Below are 18,547 nucleotides of genomic sequence, written 5' to 3' on the forward strand. Positions count from 1 at the left end.
GTTATAAGGGCAGAGGAAGGCCGAAAATGAGATGGATGGACTATGTGAAAGATGATATGGTAAGAAAGGAAGTAAATAACGCGATGACTGCGAACAGGGATGAATGGAAGCGAAAAACATGTTACGCCGACCCCAAATAAATGGGATAAGGAAGAAGCAGATGATGATGACCAAGATAATCTGTTGTAATAAAATGACTGTCAGTTGTTTAAAGAAATGTTGCTAAAATAATGCGTCACGTATTCGTAAAACATTATAGGTGACTACGTTAGCAGCAGCCTTGTGTTTTGCTCGTCCCTGTCCGCATATACTCGTATGTACATTAGCCATGATGTGTTGCAGCTTTGTGTAATAACCTTGTAGATATTTTATGTTAAAAAGAGAAATCGTACAAATTTAATTTATTTCAGAAACAGCCGGACACAAAATGTCTTGATCACTAACCAATAAAAACTAAAGATAATATAATTATAATTGCATTTGCTAAGAGCTGAGTGTGCAGTGATACATCTGATCTTGCAGCCGGCGGGCGCGCCAGTGCGGGGCGAGGCGAGCGTGGTGCGCCAGCTACAGCTGCAGCAGCGGATGGCGAGACTCAACGCTGCCATTGCCGCACTCGTCGCAGCCACCGCAGGTAATTTTTTTGTCCTGTGTACTCCAAACTCGTGGAACTCGTGGAAGAATTATTGAGCTGAAGGCCAACTACTGCAACACTTTAGTCTGAAGGCACCGTTATGGGTTCAAACTTTGTCGTAATTTCGATCCTCGTTTGAATTGAACGAGGGTTGGATCGGAGAAGAGAACCACCGATAATGCATGTTCTTATATGTATACGAGTATATACTAATAGGTCTAGGTTTCGCGCCGCTCGTTTGTGCAATCTTCTTTTTCTTCTTCTTCAATCATGCGTGCTTTCTCCCGTTTCTGTAATATATTATAACTAGCTTTTGCCCGCGGCTTCGCTCGCCTTATTTTATCCCCTTAGGGGTGGAATTTATCATAGTAGCTTCATGCATGCAAAGTCTCAGCCCGATCGGTTTAAAATTGACAAAGTTTCATACAAAGTTTCATCCCCTATTTTATTCCTTGGGGGTAGAATTAATCAAAATCCGTTCTTAGCGGATGCCTACGTCATAACATCTACCTGCATGCCAAATTTCAGCCCGATCCGTCCAGTGGTTTGTTCTCTGCGTTGATAGATCACTACGTCAGTCACCTTTGAGTTATATATATTTAGAAGATTATGAATACTATATTAATACTTGAATTATATTTCATGCTAGAAGGGAAGAGCGTGGACTACGTCAAGGCGGAAGAAGCCGTCTGTACCGTCAACGAGCTAATACCTCAAGTGGTCAAGGGTTAGTACCAGCTTCAGTATCTATTGATTAACTGTCTCTTTTACGTATATATGTTATATATGTTTTTTTATTGAGGGGTGGGAGAGGAATACTGTGCTTTAGAGGTGTTTGGGACAGGATGGAAAGCAACTTTCGTTATCATTGTGGTAAATGTTTGCAGAGACTAAGGCTCTGAGTGCAAGCGGCGACGAGAAGTCTCGCCGAGCTGCTCAGGCGGAGCTGCTGGCACTGTGTGATGCTGTGCGAGGAATCAGTGATGCTGCACAGCAACACGACGCGAAGGTGGGTTGTTGACAGCTAATTAAATTGAGCATTACAGTCATACTCAGGTATATAAATGTTTGGATTGTCTCAGGAATCGAACTTGAGACCATCAAGTATAGCGGAGTGCTAAACCGTTAAATCACCGAGACCGTTCAAAAAATGTGTATTGTTTGTTTCAGGGCGTTAATGAGTACGCATCGAAATTCTCAAATGCTTCAGGAAAACTGACATTTGTTGTGAACCCGCGAACAAGTGCAGAGAAGACAAAACAGGTAATTTGGAAGAGATAATTTAGAATTGTTTATGGTCATTATTAATTAGAAGCAAATTCAAATTCAAATTCCAAATATCTATGTATATTCATGTAAGTCTATTACAGACTCTTATGATATGTCAAATCTACCGTCAGTTCGGTATGATGGAATGAGTTGTCGATGGCGAGCGGTGCGATGGTGAAAGATGCCCGTAGGCATCATGTCAAACAATTCCTCAGAACACAGTCCGTTGTATAATCGGTAGAAATATTGTAGCGAAGTCTCGCCTCAAACTAAGTGGCTCGATACCGTCAGAGAGATTGGGATCATCGAAATTTCAGAATAGAGTGACCATATAAGAAAGGATAATGACTTTAAACAATTCTCACAGCGCCATTTTGTCCCAAACTAAGCAGATAGTGGGTTACGGATACTAGACAACTGATAGAACTACTTAAATACATTTTTTGTAAATTGTGTACATAACATATATATATATATATATATATGCGACTCATCAAACCCGTGTCCGTTGGAGATAAGGCATTGTGTTAAACCTCTAGACCACAGAGGCTTCAAGGCAATGATATTATTTGAGAGATTTATATAACCACGATGTGACGATAACGAACGATCGCGATATGATCAGAAAACCATCTATTACATCACCAGATCATGGATATATCATCATCGGTGAGCAAGCAAACGTCACAGTTGGTGGCGGAAGCACAGAAGTTGTCCAAGTCAGTCGGCGGCCAAGTCCAATTGGACGAGAGCAGTCAGAAGACGGCGAACGCGGCCAAGGTTTTACTTACATGTGCAAAGGTAAGTGGTAAATGCAATATACACCTTAAGAAAAGTGTGTCTATACAATTTTAAGGGGGTATGAGGACACGTCCCTTTAGGGTTTAGGTCTAAGACCTACTTCATCGAGAACCTAGGAGTTTGTAATGATATAACCGAGACATAATATAAGTGTTTTTAATGCATGTTTCGGCCTTATATACAAAGTTGCACGTGTCGCGTACACGTGCCGCTGCACGTAGCAACGGCATGAAGGTCACGCAGCTGTGTTGCTAATGTTACACGTGCCGTGTGACAAGGATTCTAGGAAGTTTCAAGGACTAAAGGTGGCACGTGTAGAAAGTATGCTGCTATACAATAAAATTATTGCTATCGCGCTTGGGAGAGGCGAGACGCAAGATCTCTCTATAGAGATAGAACAGAAAGAGAAGAAAGAGAAAATATTTCATAATAGTTTTGTATGGAAGAGGTCGGCATCTTAACATTGTTAGTCTTTAACTTTTATTTTTCGGATTTTTGTACAAAAAATATCATTGTAATCCCATTGACAATCCCATCGTAACTACATATACTAAATAACAAAAATAAAATTAAAAGAAATAATATGATACCATCCAGAAACAACAACTTAACATTGTTAGTTAATAAGTTATTTCTAGAGGTTTCACGTACTTATTATCGTTTAAGTTACTACTGATATTGCTCTGTGTTTGTGTGCGCTGATAAAAGCAATTTAATAAATTGATCCCTCGCAGTTGGTAATTATTTAATTGTGTTTATAATTTTTAAGAATTGTTCCGATTAGTTTGTAATAATGAGGTTGACATGTCTGAAAACAAAAACAAAGTCCTCTGCATTTCATTGTTTTTCTATTTTCCTTACTTTAATCACCTGAGTTTTTATAATTTATCTAGGTAGAATTTGTCAGTCAAACAAGTTTTAAATGAACGGAATCTGAACGACTGATAGTTGTAAAGAGAATTGTAATGAAGTAATGACAATTCACAATTGGAATTAATAATCGAAAATAATGAAAGCTAATATGTAACTAAAAAAAGCTGCCTTTACACGATTGTCCTTTCACGCGCGTTCAGAAGGGCGCGTGTTTTTGCGTGGCAATACTAGCGCGCGCAATCGTGAGTGATGACAGTTAACTATTTTGGTGTTCACTCTTGATTACGTGCGTTTGTCTTAAGTCATTTTATTTTTAATCTTGTTTTTTATTCCATAAATTCCATTTTATAAAGACACGTTTAAGGTTAATTAATTAATCAACAACCTTATAATTATGACGTTGCGCCATAGACAGATATATGCAATTTTTCAAAGATAATTAATTATTATTACAAAAATGCGTTAAAACATATACGACAGAAGGACGTAAGGAAAAATGCGAGCTGGCGGCGCGTTGGGTCTTTCTCGTTCTCTTTGTGGATGAGAAGAAGGTGCATTCACCTACCTTCTTTATTGAATGTCCGTGTAAAGGAGGCTAATGTTTTTTTTTTGTATACTACCATGGTGGCAAACAAGCATACGGCCCATCTGATCTAAATCGTTACCGTAGCCTATGGCGGAGGTTGCTGATATCTATCAGGCAACAGCATAAGATAGTAATGATTGCTGACTGTGACTTGTGCAGCTGACTGCTCCCCACGCGGGCGAGGCTCGCTGTCGGGAGATGCTAGCGTCAGCCGCGGAGAGCCTGCGGAGGGAGGCGGGGCAGCTGGCGGCCGAGTGCGCTCTGGAGAGAGACTCGCAGCCGGCGCTGGCGGCCGACGTGGACCGCAGCCACCGACAGCTGCGGGGCTTGCTGGATCAGCTCGCGGCGGCCTGCGGAAATGGCGGCGGTGAGAGGATCTTTTGTATAAGTGTGTTCCTACCAAGTAGACGGCGCTATGGTTTCGTTCAAAGATATTTACAATGTTTATAACATTTTCTTTCAGGGAAAGGAGCTTTGAGGGCTCCATTGAAAACCGTTAGCGCTATAGGAGAGAAACAGCGATTAACAAAAGCTGCGTCAGCTACTCAAGACGCAGTCAAAGCAGCACACGAGGAGTTGGACAAGGTTGGTGTCATCACACGACTGTCAATTTGTACTAGCTATGATATCCAAGGCTCGCATGTTTACACGTATTTCTGATACCGTCTCCTTTAGCTGTCCCCACGTGAGGTAGTCGAAGAATTGGCAACTGTCAGCGTTGTGGTGAACGCAATACTTCATATGCCCACATTTTGAGAGGTTAAGGAGAGCTTTCCGTTGTTTGAGAGTGAGTCTGCGGAAGAGTTGTATCGGATTGTGTAATGATATTTATTTAGGGAACAGCCAGACACGATACCTTGATCACTAACCAATAAGAACTAAAGATAATATAATTATAATTGCATTTGCTAAGAGCTGAGTGTGCAGTGATACATCTGATCTTGCAGCCGGCGGGCGCGCCAGTGCGGGGCGAGGCGAGCGTGGTGCGCCAGCTGCAGCTGCAGCAGCGGATGGCGAGACTCAACGCCGCCATCGCCGCACTCGTTGCAGCCACCGCAGGTGATATATGCAATTATTTATGTATAAACTAATAAGGTGCCTTTACCCATACGCTGTTTTATCCGCATATTGGCTTGCATACAAGGAAGAGTGTGCATATAAAAGTAGACAAAAGCTGCCTTTACACGACACGTTCTTTCACGCACGATTGATGTGCGTGGAACAGTGAGCGCGCGCAATCGTGATTGCACTGAAGTATTTTTTGTGTTCAATCTTTCGCACCCTATTGTTTGTTTGTATTGTTTTATAATTTTAGTTGTTTAATTCATAGATTTTATTTTGCCAAGCAACATTTAAGTGTTCTTAAATTATTAATTATAATTATGGCTTTGATCTATGGTCAAATAACGTTTCAACCTTCTTTATGCAGGATACTGGGTACAAGCATAAATGGACTAAGACTTTTGCTGCTTTTGCTTGTCAATATACATAGATACTAACTAATGTGTAACGATCTTAAATTATATTTCATGTCAGATGGAAAGAGCGTGGACTACGTCAAGGCGGAGGAAGCCATCTGTACCATCAACGAATTACTACCACAAGTGGTCAAGGGTTAGTACCAGCCTCAGTATTTATTGCCTCACTTTCTCTTCTGTATATATAGATATTTGTATTGAGTTTGGCCTATTACTCAGTTTGGATATTGTTTTAGGCCTGTAGCACTGCGACCTGCAGAGATCTATTGTCTTCGCCATTTTTTCAGAGTTCGTTGCCTTGAATTGAAGTAGTATCTACATATTCTAATGGCAATTAAATCCTAGTTTCTTCGACGTAACCTTGTCCTACAGATGGGCAATTTCAATTTCGTGGTATCATTGAATACCACGTTATTATTTTCAGAAACTGTGTTGAGAATCATTTTGAATATTTTATTACAACTACACACATATCATTATACTTGTATATAAATTATTATTGTGCTAAACGTTTTGCAGAAACTAAGGCTTTGAGTGCAAGCGGCGACGAGAGGTCTCGCGGAGTTGCTCAGGCGGAGCTGCTGGCACTGTGTGATGCTGCGAGAGGAATATGTAATGCTGCTCAGCAACACAACGCGAAGGTGAGGTGTTGACAACTCATTAAACTGAGTACTCGATAATTAGATGGACTGTTTATGAAAAATTCGACTAAATTGAACTGAGTGCCGTCATTTGTAATATCCATTTCGGATAATTACAGGATCCTATATATTTTTTAAATTTATTGGATGAATCTAGCTGGGTAATTAAAAATAATAACCCGGGACAATTCACAGAGAGTCATAAAATCTCAAGTTAAGCTTGTGTTATGGTTACTAAATATATATTGTTTGTTTCAGGGCGTTAATGAGTATGCATCGAAATTCTCAAATGCTTCAGGAAAACTAACATTTGTTGTAAACCCGCGAACAAGTGCAGAGAAGACAAAACAGGTAACTAGTGGTGGCGATGATGAGAGATGACGTCATCTCAAGATTAGCAGAGCTTGTGTTACGGATACCATACAACTTATAGAAACACTTAAATATACGTAAATACACACGTAACATGCATAGAAAACATCTAAACCAATACAAAAAATCATTCTCATAAATACAAATATTCATAGTGTGCAAGGTATCGAAATCGCGATCATCGAAATTAAAACAGAGACCGATGATGATGAAGGTAGAAATTTTATTTTATAATATTTTATTACATCACCAGATCATAGATATATCATCATCGGTGAGCAAGCAGACGTCACAGTTGGTGGCGGAAGCGCAGAAGTTGTCCAAGTCAGTCGGCGGCCAAGTCCAATTGGACGAGAGCAGTCAGAAGACGGCGAACGCGGCCAAGGTTTTACTTACATGTGCAAAGGTAAGTGGTAAATGCAATATACACCTTAAGAGGAGTGTATCCTTGCAAGAAAATTACAATGTATTGTAGTTACACTTCAGTATTCGTTCTATCTCTATTCAGAGACCCTGAGACTACCTTCACCCTAGCGCGAAAGTAATACTTCTAATCGAAATTTTGCCGTAAATATTTATATTCCACTTTATTCGGCTATCTCTATTATTTTATATTTAATCGAATTAGATGTTATTATGCGGAAATCCATTTCACTACTTAATGTATTTATATTATTTTGTTTAATTCCGCTACAATTAGCATCTGTGAGGTCACAAATATTCGGTGTGGAAACTTGACTACCTTTACGACCTTCTCTAATATTACAGTTAATGTAAAGGTATTTCTTCCATTATTTTGAAAGTCCATTATAATTTCATTATACATAGCTTCGCGTATTTATAATTTATACTTTATTTTACTACAAAATCGTCTGCGTGGATACTCCTGTTTACTTATTTTAGTCTATTTTGTTTTTAAGATTTATTTACTTCTGTCTGTACTTATTTCAGACTGTGGAACAGGTTTTAAGTTATCTGTATTTGAAGGGCTTATAGCAATGTAATTGCAATGTGTCATGACTAATAATCCTCAATAGTGGCCATTAATAGCTGCTTTAATGCAATTGAAGGACGCGAAATTGCGCGAGCTGGGAGCGAGCGCTGTTCTCTCTTGTTCTTTTCGTCTACATTTACACGCATTTTCTTTCTTGGGCATACGTGCAAGGGCAACTAATGTCTATCAGCAATGGTTGCTATTTTCCCTCAGGCAACAGCATAAGATAGTAATGATCGCTGTCTGTAACTTGTGCAGCTGACGGCTCCCCACGCGAGCGAGGCTCGCTGCCGGGAGGTGCTGGCGTCGTCCGCGGAGAGCCTGCGGAGGGAGGCGGGGCAGCTGGCGGCCGAGTGCGCTCCGGAGAGAGACTCGCAGCCGGCGCTGGCGGCCGACGTGGACCGCAGCCACCGACAGCTGCGGGGCTTGCTGGATCAGCTCGCGGCGGCCTGCGGAGACGCCGGCGGTGAGAGGATCTTTTGTATAAGTGTTTTGCTTCAAAGTAAATGGCGCTATAGTTTCGTTCAACAATATTTACAATTTATATCAATTTTTTTTCAGGGAAAGGAACTTTGGGAGCTCCACAAAAAACCGTTAGCGCTGTGGGAGAGAAGCAGCGGTTGACAAGAGCTGCGTCTGCTACTCAGGACGCAGTGAAGGCTGCACACCAGGAGTTGGACAAGGTTAGTGTCATTACACGATTGTCAATTTATACTGGCTTTGACATCAATAAGCATCCTGACCCATCTTCTTTGCTGTTTTCTAGTTCTCTTATCGAACACCAGATTTATGTTTCGATTTTGCCCGACAACGATTCTTGACTAAACGTTTACAAATGGATATTTGGTACTAATAGAGGTGAAGGAATATTGTTTTTATTTTCATAAGAAAATGATAATTCGCTTGCAAGTGTGCAACTTGCCGTGTTCATTGGTGACGCCAGAATATGCAATTGTGTATATAAAATAAAAACAAATTAAACAATATCTCTAATTTATGACGAATAGTTTGACGTTCCATTTTTAAATGGAGTAAATTTTTTTAAAGAAAAGCGAATATAATAATAGTTGGCTTTCACGCAGTAAAGAATGTGCATGTAAATGCAACAACAAACAAACAAACAGAATGAACAAAACCGCGCACGCCGTCAGCTCGAATTCTCGTGTTCTTCGATCGAGTATGCATTAGATCCTTTTTGAAATCATTAATTTCAAATGGCGGACATCTGGACATCATATAGAGCAAAGAAATAGAAATGGAATTAAAAATAGAAATAGAAATAATCTTTATTTAAATCAACTCAAACGAACAGGAAGAGAAAAACATATTACAAATAAATGGGATAAGGAAGAAGCAGATGATGATGATGATGAAATAAACTCAATACAAGCAAGTGCTTGTATTGAGAAATATGATTACACAAAAGTATATGTTTGTAATCATATTTTTGCTTCTACCACTCATTTGAATGCAAAGAAAGACATAATTAATAGGAATAAAGAAAATCATATCTGTGGAATCTCTACATATAACTAAAATTGGAGTGTCTGTTATTAATATTGAAATAACTGCATTTTACTACATGCATATGAATATAAATAATCTACATACCCCAAAATAACATTTTTTACAATTTTCGTCTGTCTGTCTGTCTGTACGTTTGTTCCGGCTAATCTCTGAAATGGCTGGACCAATTTTAACGGAACTTTTATTAGCAGGTAGCTGATGAAATAATAAGTAATTTAGGCTACTTTTATATATAGAATAGAATAGAATAGAATAGAAAATCATTTATTCAAATAAACTTAATTTAAGCACTTTTGAATAGTCATAACAATTTGTTTTTTATCTACCACTCGTTCGGAAAGCTGTCTCATCACAAGAAGATATATAAAGTTAAATCGCGGACGAAGTCACGAGTAAAGCTAGTAAAAAATAAAACTTCAAAAAGAATGAACTGACGTCATACCTACGCGCGTGACAGTGAACACAAAAAATAATAAAATACAATCACTCACGATTGCGCGTGCTTCTGAAATCGGGAGCGTGCCTCGCACATCGCGCACGCTCCCGATTTCGTGAATGAACGTGTTGTGTAAAGGCAGGTAATGGATATCTTTACACAGTCTTATTGGCGATTAACGCTATAACTATTGGTACTTTATCGATGATGTACTCATAACATAATTATTTATATATTTATTATTGTAGGTGACTTAAAGTTCTTAAGTTTTTTACTACATGCATATGAATATACATACACCAAAATATTTTTTTTACAATTTTTGTCTGTCTGTTTGTTCCGGCTAATCTCTGAAATGGTTGGACCGATGTTGACGGGACTTTTATTGGCAGGTAGCAGATGTAATGAGGAGTAACTTACGCTACTTTTATTTTAGAGAAATAAAGTTAAATTCCACGCGGACGAAGTCGCGGGAACAGCTAGTGTTTAATATAAGTTCTATATAATTATACTAACAAACTTATATAGTCAACTAGCCTTATGGCGAACGTAACACTTGTCCTGTCCATGTTTTGACAGGACGAGACGTCTCTTCAAATTATATATATATTATAAAAAAATCTGTCTGTACATCAAAAATTCTGTGTGATCATCTATTACAATCATTACATAGTATAAAACAAATGTATGTTTAAATATTTAAAACTACGCAACGGATTTTGTTTTAATAGATCGTGATTAAAGATGAAGGTTTATGTAAATAATACAAGTATACACGTGCGAAGCCGGGGCGATTAACTAGTATATTATGAAAAGATCTGTCTGTACAGCCGTCCTGTCCACATTTTGATTTACTGCGACATCTGTTACAATCTATACATATCAATAAAATTGGAGTGTCTGTTTGTAATATTGAAATAACTGTTTTTTAATACTTGCATATGAATATAAATACTGTATTTATATTCATACCAAATAATACCAAAATAATATATTTTACAATTTTTGTCTGTCTGTTTGTTCCGGCTAATCTCTGAAATAGTTGGACCGATTTTGTCGGGACTTTTTTTGACAAGTAGCTGATGTAATAAGGAGTAACTTAGGCTACTGTTATTTTTGAAAAATAAAATAAAATTTCACGCGGACAGCTGGTTACATATAAATATAATGTGTTGGTACAGCCTCTGCGAGCTCCACTGACAAATGAGGAGGCTGCGTCGCGGCGGGAGCAACTCTCGCGGTACATGGCAGACCTGAACGCTGCATCTGCTGCACTCCTCGCTGCAATATTGGGTAAATAATATAATAATAATAATAATAATCTCAGGACAATTCACACAGCTAGCTATAACTTGTGTTATGGGTACTAGATAACTGATACAAATACATAGATAATTTTTTTTCGTAAATAAATACATATTATACATAGAAAACACCCAGACCGATACAAACAATCATGAATACAAATGTTTGTGCCGTGCGAGGAACCGAACCCGCGACAATCGGTCGTAAAGCGGTATGTTAAACCACTGGACCACCGAGGCTGTCGAATTGTTCTGAAATCATAATTGCCTTGCCTTTATCCCATTATTTGTGGTCGGCGCAGTATGTCAATCTCTTCCACAGATCTCTATCGGCCGTCATCTGAGCATACTCTTCTCATATCAGTGCTGTTTCAGAGGAGTTTCCTCCCTACACTTAGATTGTGGAATGAACTACATACCGAGGTTTTCTCGAGAGACTACAGCATGGGGTTTTTCAAGAAGGGTATATTAAGGTTTCTTAAGGGTACGCAACGCACGTGACACACCTGGTGTTTCAGACGTCCATAGGCTACGGTAACCGTTTACCATCAGATGGGCCGTATGCTTGTTTGTCACCTACGTGGTATAAAAAAAACTTCTTTCACACAAACCATCCATCCTTTTTTAGGGCGTCCTCTCTTTTTCCATCCAAGAGGTAATGTCTGAAATATTATTATTGTATATTAACTGATGGTTATATTTTCAGATGGTGATGAACCGGACTATATCACAGCAGAGAAAGCAGTTCGTACAGTCAATGAAATATTACCGCACGTTGCCAAAGGTTGGTACAGTCAGTATCCTTTTTCCATCAGATGGGCCGTATGCTTGTTTGACACCTAAGTGGTATAAAAAAAATCCTAATAAAAATATGGACGCTTATAGTCCCCGAGCCAGAGTTTTTTTTTATACTACTATAATGGCAAACAAGCATACGACCCACCTGATGGTAAATAGTTACCGTAGTCTATAATTTCCGCTCGGTCGAAACTTCTAAAATGTTTCAGGTAGGTAGTAATTTTTTAAAAAGTTTGCACTCTTTCCTGAAATTTTTTAAAAACCATCGCTCCTAAGAATATCCTTCAATTCTTGTCCCTGACGGGTCTAGGTAGTGAACTTTGAAAAGGGCGAGCACAATAGATCTATGTAGGTCGCAGTGCTACAGGTCCATGCATCTGAGAATAGCCTAAACAACTCAATAAAAAAAAGGTAGTAATAGAGATATAGAAATAGAAATAATCTTTATTCAAATAAACTTAATATAAACACTTGAATATTCACATTTTTTATGCTACCGCTCAATCGGAACAAAGTCTCATCACAAGAAGAATAAGCAAGAAACTTGTGTGTTGCTCTTTAAATAAATATTGTTTTAAGTAGATTTACATTAACAAGGGTTAGGCATGCGATAAAGAACATAGAAACCGCTACGCACTTAATCTCTGTTCAATCAAATAACATTGTCAGCGCTATGAATTTTAAGTCAGATACTAGCTGTTCTTGCGACTTCGTTTGCGTGGAATTTAACTTTATTTTTCTAAAATAAAAATAACCTAAGTTACTCCTTATTATATCAGCTACCTGACAATAAAAGTCCCGTCAAAATCGGTCCAGCCATTTCAGAGATTATACGGTGCAAACAGACAGATAAAAATTGTAAAAAATTGTTATTTTGGTGAATGTACCGTATTTATGTTCATATGCATGTAGTAAAAAACTGTTATTTCAATATTACAAACAGACACTCCAATTTTATTTATATGTGTGGATAAATAACACGGACCATAATAAGATGAGGTAATGTGTGACAGATGCTCGAGTGGCGTGTCCTCTAATCGACGCGAAGCCGCAGAAGGACATGGAGGAAGAGATGCGCGCGTTGTGTGATGCTGCGCTCTCACTCAGCCACGCGGCCGTCCAACGGGACCCCCAGGTACCTATACCCTCCGGGGATTTTAGCCTCAATGAGGATGTGGAGATGAGGAGGGGTGAAAATATTGTAGTGATGTCTGAAACAAGATATTGTAGCATACATCCCTAGAACTCGCCAAATATCTTATATTTAAATCTTGAAGCCGAATTGAGTGTTTTTGTGGCATATTTATTTATAGCATAGGGAACTTGGTGTTCCCAAGTATCGTCCATAAAAGTTATTCCCATATTCCCATAAAAGATCTATCTTTTATGGGAATAAAATATAGATCTTTTATGGGATTTTAATAGGTATAATAAGATACCAAAGTGTGTGGGACTGTGTATAGGGCGCTGGGGTCGGTGCAGCCAACGATGGTGGTAATTAAAGATGCAATATGTAAAAGGATAGTGTATTATAAAAATATATGCCGTAACAAACTATATGAAAGCAAGAGCAATACAAGGAATGGTAAAAAGGGAATATATAAATAACAAAACCATAGCAACCGATATAAAATATAAATATTTAAAAATAAGGAATAGTCGTACCAGCCAGCGGCCCAAATGTAAGAAGTCCTGTACACCAAAGGATATACTGAAATTACCCTTAAATAAATTCAAAATATATGTTAAATCATATTTACTGAGCAAAGCCTATTACTCACTAAACGATTACTTGAATGACGAGCGTGCATGGCAATAGTTGTTCATGTTCGGGATTTTCATTTAATGTTAGACATAGACACCTATATAAATATACATTGTAAATAACATGGTTTTAAAAAAAAGTAATTCAATTGAGTTTCTTGCCAGTTCTTCTCAACACGATCTATATATTTAATTGGACGGTAGCGAAAAAAGTGTAATATAAAAAAAAAATACATTCATAAGTGGCTAAAATGTCGTACATGAATAAATGATTTTTAAATTAGAATTTGTAGCAGCCCTTGGATCAGGGAACTCACCAAATTCCTCGTACTTACATAGTAACGGAGTGTTTATATGGTAGGTTTTGGGGATTTTTTTATAGCGTAATAACGTGGTACAAGCGTGAGGTTGGCTCAACTGATGGTAAGTGCCGTTGCCGTCGTAGTCGAATTCAAACCAGCATCAAACATCCCCGTCCAATTTAGACGCCTGAGCGAAGGTTCAAACCCCTAGCGGTGCCCTCAGACTAAAGTCGTATCCGTCAGACGTAAATTGGTCTTCAGCCGCTCTATAAGTCCTTCCGCAGGTTTAGAGTGCCATCTGCACTCGCCTCTTATTCGGTGAGCTGCCACCTGCAGCCAACAGCATTAGAATAGTTTGATATCTTTTATTTCTTGTAATGGATACATTAAAATTTTACAATGATTTTTAAATAAAATGCAGTGTAGCATGTTGCAGCTGATTATGTACTTTTTATAGAAGGACATATTCAAAATATACTTAAACGATTACAAATATTTTTTCTGTTTCATGTTGTAGACACTCAATGAGCACGCATCAAAATTGGCAAAGGCCTCCAATGGACTTATGTACATCGTCAATCCACAGACACAACCGGATATATCGAAGAAGGTAAATTATTATCATCACCATTTCAGCCCGGAAGACGTACACTGCTGAACGAAGGTCTCCCCCAAAATTTCCACGACGATCCTACGCTGCTTGCAACCAACGTTTTTTTATGCCTAATTTATACTCAGCCCTAGTGGGCAGGGAAGTGAGCAGCGCGAGTGAAGTGAGAAACACGAGTGGAAACACTTCTCATGCCATTGGCGCTGCCCCTCGCGCTGCCCGGCGCTCCCTCGATTGTAGGTTTTTCGTGCGCGAGTCAAAGGACTGGCAGCGCGAGTGGCAGCGTGTTTTTACATTCAGTCCTCTCGCTCAGTTGTCGCCCGGCAATATTTCCGGCAGCGCGAGTGGCAGGGGAAGCGGCTGAATGTAATCGTAGCATTAGAGATATACTAGCTGACTCAAACGTTATTTTGACATATACATTAATATCGCTCTTAAAAAATAGGGGTTGGTGATAAAATTGTGAGAATTTAGGGTTGTATGTAATTCTTAATGCCACATAATAAAAAATAAAAAAATTGCAGTGACCTTAATACTTAAGGGTATAAAAATTAGTTATAAACCTATTCTCAGAGCGCAATATACATATAAAATTTCATCAAAATCGGTCAAGCCGTTTCGGAGAAACACGAAATTTATGACACGAGAATTTTATATATAAGATTATATATAAAGTAAAATAATATAAAAATAATTAACAAATCATTAACATTATTTAATACTAGCTACTCGCCCTGGCTTTGTCCTGGTGTACATGTATTATACATATAAACCTTTATCTTAAATCACTCTGCTAGAACTGTATTCAAATCTGTTGCGTACTTTAAAATACCTATACGAACAGACAGAGCAAGCAACTTCATTATTTACTATGTAAAGATGATTTTACCATGATTTTTCCATGATAAAAATTTGAATATAAATATTGTTTGCCAAACTTGCTCTATAAGTCCTTCCGCGGGAATGGAGTGCCATCTGCACTCACTTCCTATCGTTCGGTGGTAAAGACCAGCTGAGTCCAACAGTATTAGAATATAAAAAAGAATAAATATGGTCTCTTCTTGATCACGGCAGTGACAAATATGATGATAGAAGATCTGTGTGAATTGTAACAAAAAGAAAAGAAAAAGAAAGAAATATAGGCATTGTAATTGTAGTGCTCTCTATAGTAAATAATGAAAAATAAAGAAAAGAAAAGAAAAGGAAATAAATATATGTCTTGTAATTAATTATAGTGCTCTTTATAGTAAATTGTCGTAAACAAATGTAATATGTAGTAATGAATTCACAGATAATTGTACTATCTCAGTCCGCGCACGATAAGGTTGCAAAGATCGTAACAGATGCACAGCAACTAGCAAAGACAGTCGGTGGGGAGAAGGGTACTAAGCTGAGCAACAGCGCTGGCAAGACAGCTGACGCAGCAAGAGTTCTTCTTACTTCACAACAGGTATCTCATAATTTGCAAAGTAAAGATTCAGTAAGCTATTGTAATTTAAATATGATGTAAAGTCAACAAACTAACCACTAATGGAAAATTACACTCATCACGTATTACAAAAATCAGACTCCAGACTCTCACAAGGAATGGCCTGTAAGATTAAATACATACTTTTGTTACTTTGTTTAATATTGTAAATTTCCTTGTGAGCAGTAAATAAAGATTATTATTATTAATTAGTATCCGGCTCGAAGGACCAATATATGAATTTGGATAGCTCAATTAAACTTCAATTAGAAATTCCTATAAAATAAAATTTACAACTTTAGAATAGTCAACTATAGTAACTAAATCATTAGCTATTGCTGCCGTAATTATCCGTATGTAACAAAATACCTGTTATGTGATGCTATTTTTGAGGACTAAGTTATGTATAACTTATACTTAGGAAGAGGGGTAACCCCTCGTAATTATAATAAACTGGAATTTCTTAGGGGATGCCTACGTCATAGAAGTTTTATGCATGCAGTCGCAGCCCTATCGGTTTAAAATTGACAAAGTTTCATACAAACTTTCATCCCCTATTTAATCCCCGTGGGGGTATTATTAATCAAAATCCTTCCTTAGCGGATGCCTATGTCATAACATCTACCTGTATGCCAAATTTCAGCCTGATCCGTCTAGTGGTTTGGGCTGTACATTGATAGATCACTATCTCAGTCAGTCAGTCACCTTTGCGTTATATACATTTAGATTTTGAGTAATATTTTTCTTTTTTGTATCATGGTTTTAGCTGGTAATACCATACATTTCCGAGGCGCGAAGTCAAGCAACATTAATCTCAGCAGCTGATAGTTTATCAGCCGCTGCTCGAGATCTCACTAACCAGTGTGGGATATTAAAGCAAAATCCACAGCATGCAGCCTTTGTTTCTAAATTAGACAGCCAAAACCAGAATCTTCAGACAGACTTGGATGAGTTGAGAGACATTTGTCAGAATATATCTAAAGGTTTGTGTTTACATTTGTTGTTTTAAATCATTTAAATGTATTAGCTTTGTACACGGTTCCATCTAGTTCAATAATGTTATGTTATTTATATATATAAACCTTCCTCTTGAATCACTCTATGTATTAAAAAAATGCTTCAAAATCCGTTGCGTAGTTTTAAAGATTTAAGCATACATAGGTACGGACAGACAGCGTCAGCGACTTTGTTTTAAACTATGTAATGATTAGTAAAAATCACGGGATCTTACCATGTTTTATTTTTAGTGAGTTCCTATAGTTTGGGAGTGTATCAACCGCCAAGCTCACGAAAACTGAAGAGCAGTAAGTATATGGGAAATAAAATTGTTTATGAGCAGACATATTCGTCTAACTTCACACGTCTTAGTTTGTTGCTACTATTGATTTCTCTGTTAGTGTTACAACTCCAATAATGATTAATAATGCAGGTAAAGCAACTGCTGTAACTGAAGATGCCAATACGGAGGCGCAGCGCCTGCAATTCGTCAGAACTGTATCTGCTAGTAAAAATGCCGTGGACGCTGCTCACCAGGAATTGGGCACGGTAAATGTTGGGAATATATTATTTAAATAAAGGAATAATATTATTTTGTTCACTAACTTCATTTATTTATTAGAAAACCTTAAAGTAACCTGTAACTTCACAGCCAAATCTGATACATCAAACCCGAACACCATTTATAAAGTAAACTTTACGATAGATAGACAGACAGGTGAGAGCGAATACCAGGCAGATAACTCTTACAAAATCTACCTTGTTTTTTTCATAAACTAAAAACAAAGACCAGACTTCAATTATAAATTCATCAAAATCCTAAATATGTAATGTTGAACAACATTTATTTAAACGAGCAACACACAAGTCTCAAAAGAGTTAGTGACTAAACTAATAAAAGCTTACGCAACAATAACACATTCATTTTACCTAAATGTCGTTTAACTAAAGTTAGTAGTTCGTTTTATTGCAATTTCGTAAGGTTTTGCAACAAAATACCAGAGTCTGTTATAAATCTGCCTGAAAAAAGATTTATATGTCATATAAAATACTTCCTTTGCAAAAATGCTTACTATAAAATTGAAGAATTCGTTAACGACAATAATATTTTTAAAGAAAAACTTAATATCCATAGCACCGACAATATTATCTGATTACACTAATAATGAGTGCGTAGCGATTTCTATGTTGATTTTCGCATGCAAGAGGCATGCGAAAATCAACACTTGTTATACTATAATTATTGTATAAAAAATTCAAAAGAGCAACATACAAGTTTCTTGCTCATTCTTCTTGTGATGAATCTGCATTCCGAATGAGTGGTAGAATCAAAATATGAATATTCAAAAGTGCTTGTAATGAGTTTATTTGAATAAAGATTATTTCTATTTCTCTTTCTCGTTCCTCTTGTTGTGAGTTTGCTTTCCAAAAGAGCACTAGAATAAAAAATAAATATAACTATTACGAAATATAACGATTACGAACACTGATTAGATTTTCTACTTTTGCAATAGCATATGCTGGTGGTCACTGTATTCTCCCAAATTTGAATTTAAATGAATCTGTATTGTTGTAAACATGTGCAACATTTATTTGAAAATAATACTAGCCGAGTTTGTTGTCAGTTCGCCTAATCTCGAAATCAATCCGAACTGATGGTAGATTTGACTTATCATAAGTCTTTAATAGACCTA

The 18,547-nt window shown here is 37.5% G+C and overlaps 1 protein-coding gene across 1 annotated transcript in view; it reads left to right on the forward strand.

Moving 5' to 3' along the window:
- Positions 1–18,547, forward strand: part of LOC131843124 (talin-1-like) — a 129,636-nt gene that overhangs the window by 57,476 nt on the left and 53,613 nt on the right. The window contains exons 30-50 of the mRNA XM_059191727.1: positions 523–634; positions 1,284–1,361; positions 1,522–1,643; positions 1,805–1,897; positions 2,552–2,704; positions 4,323–4,566; positions 4,627–4,748; positions 5,111–5,222; positions 5,700–5,777; positions 6,161–6,282; positions 6,541–6,633; positions 6,908–7,060; positions 7,907–8,114; positions 8,210–8,331; positions 10,793–10,904; positions 11,622–11,699; positions 12,727–12,848; positions 14,297–14,389; positions 15,681–15,839; positions 16,624–16,840; positions 17,287–17,402. Coding sequence (XP_059047710.1) covers positions 523–634; positions 1,284–1,361; positions 1,522–1,643; positions 1,805–1,897; positions 2,552–2,704; positions 4,323–4,566; positions 4,627–4,748; positions 5,111–5,222; positions 5,700–5,777; positions 6,161–6,282; positions 6,541–6,633; positions 6,908–7,060; positions 7,907–8,114; positions 8,210–8,331; positions 10,793–10,904; positions 11,622–11,699; positions 12,727–12,848; positions 14,297–14,389; positions 15,681–15,839; positions 16,624–16,840; positions 17,287–17,402 — 2,709 coding nt within the window. The remainder of the gene's footprint in view (positions 1–522; positions 635–1,283; positions 1,362–1,521; positions 1,644–1,804; positions 1,898–2,551; positions 2,705–4,322; positions 4,567–4,626; positions 4,749–5,110; positions 5,223–5,699; positions 5,778–6,160; positions 6,283–6,540; positions 6,634–6,907; positions 7,061–7,906; positions 8,115–8,209; positions 8,332–10,792; positions 10,905–11,621; positions 11,700–12,726; positions 12,849–14,296; positions 14,390–15,680; positions 15,840–16,623; positions 16,841–17,286; positions 17,403–18,547) is intronic.

This window comes from Achroia grisella, unplaced genomic scaffold (assembly GCF_030625045.1).
Source record: "Achroia grisella isolate CSIRO2021 unplaced genomic scaffold, CSIRO_AGI_Agris_v1 utg2786, whole genome shotgun sequence".
Taxonomy (NCBI): Eukaryota; Metazoa; Arthropoda; class Insecta; order Lepidoptera; family Pyralidae; genus Achroia; species Achroia grisella.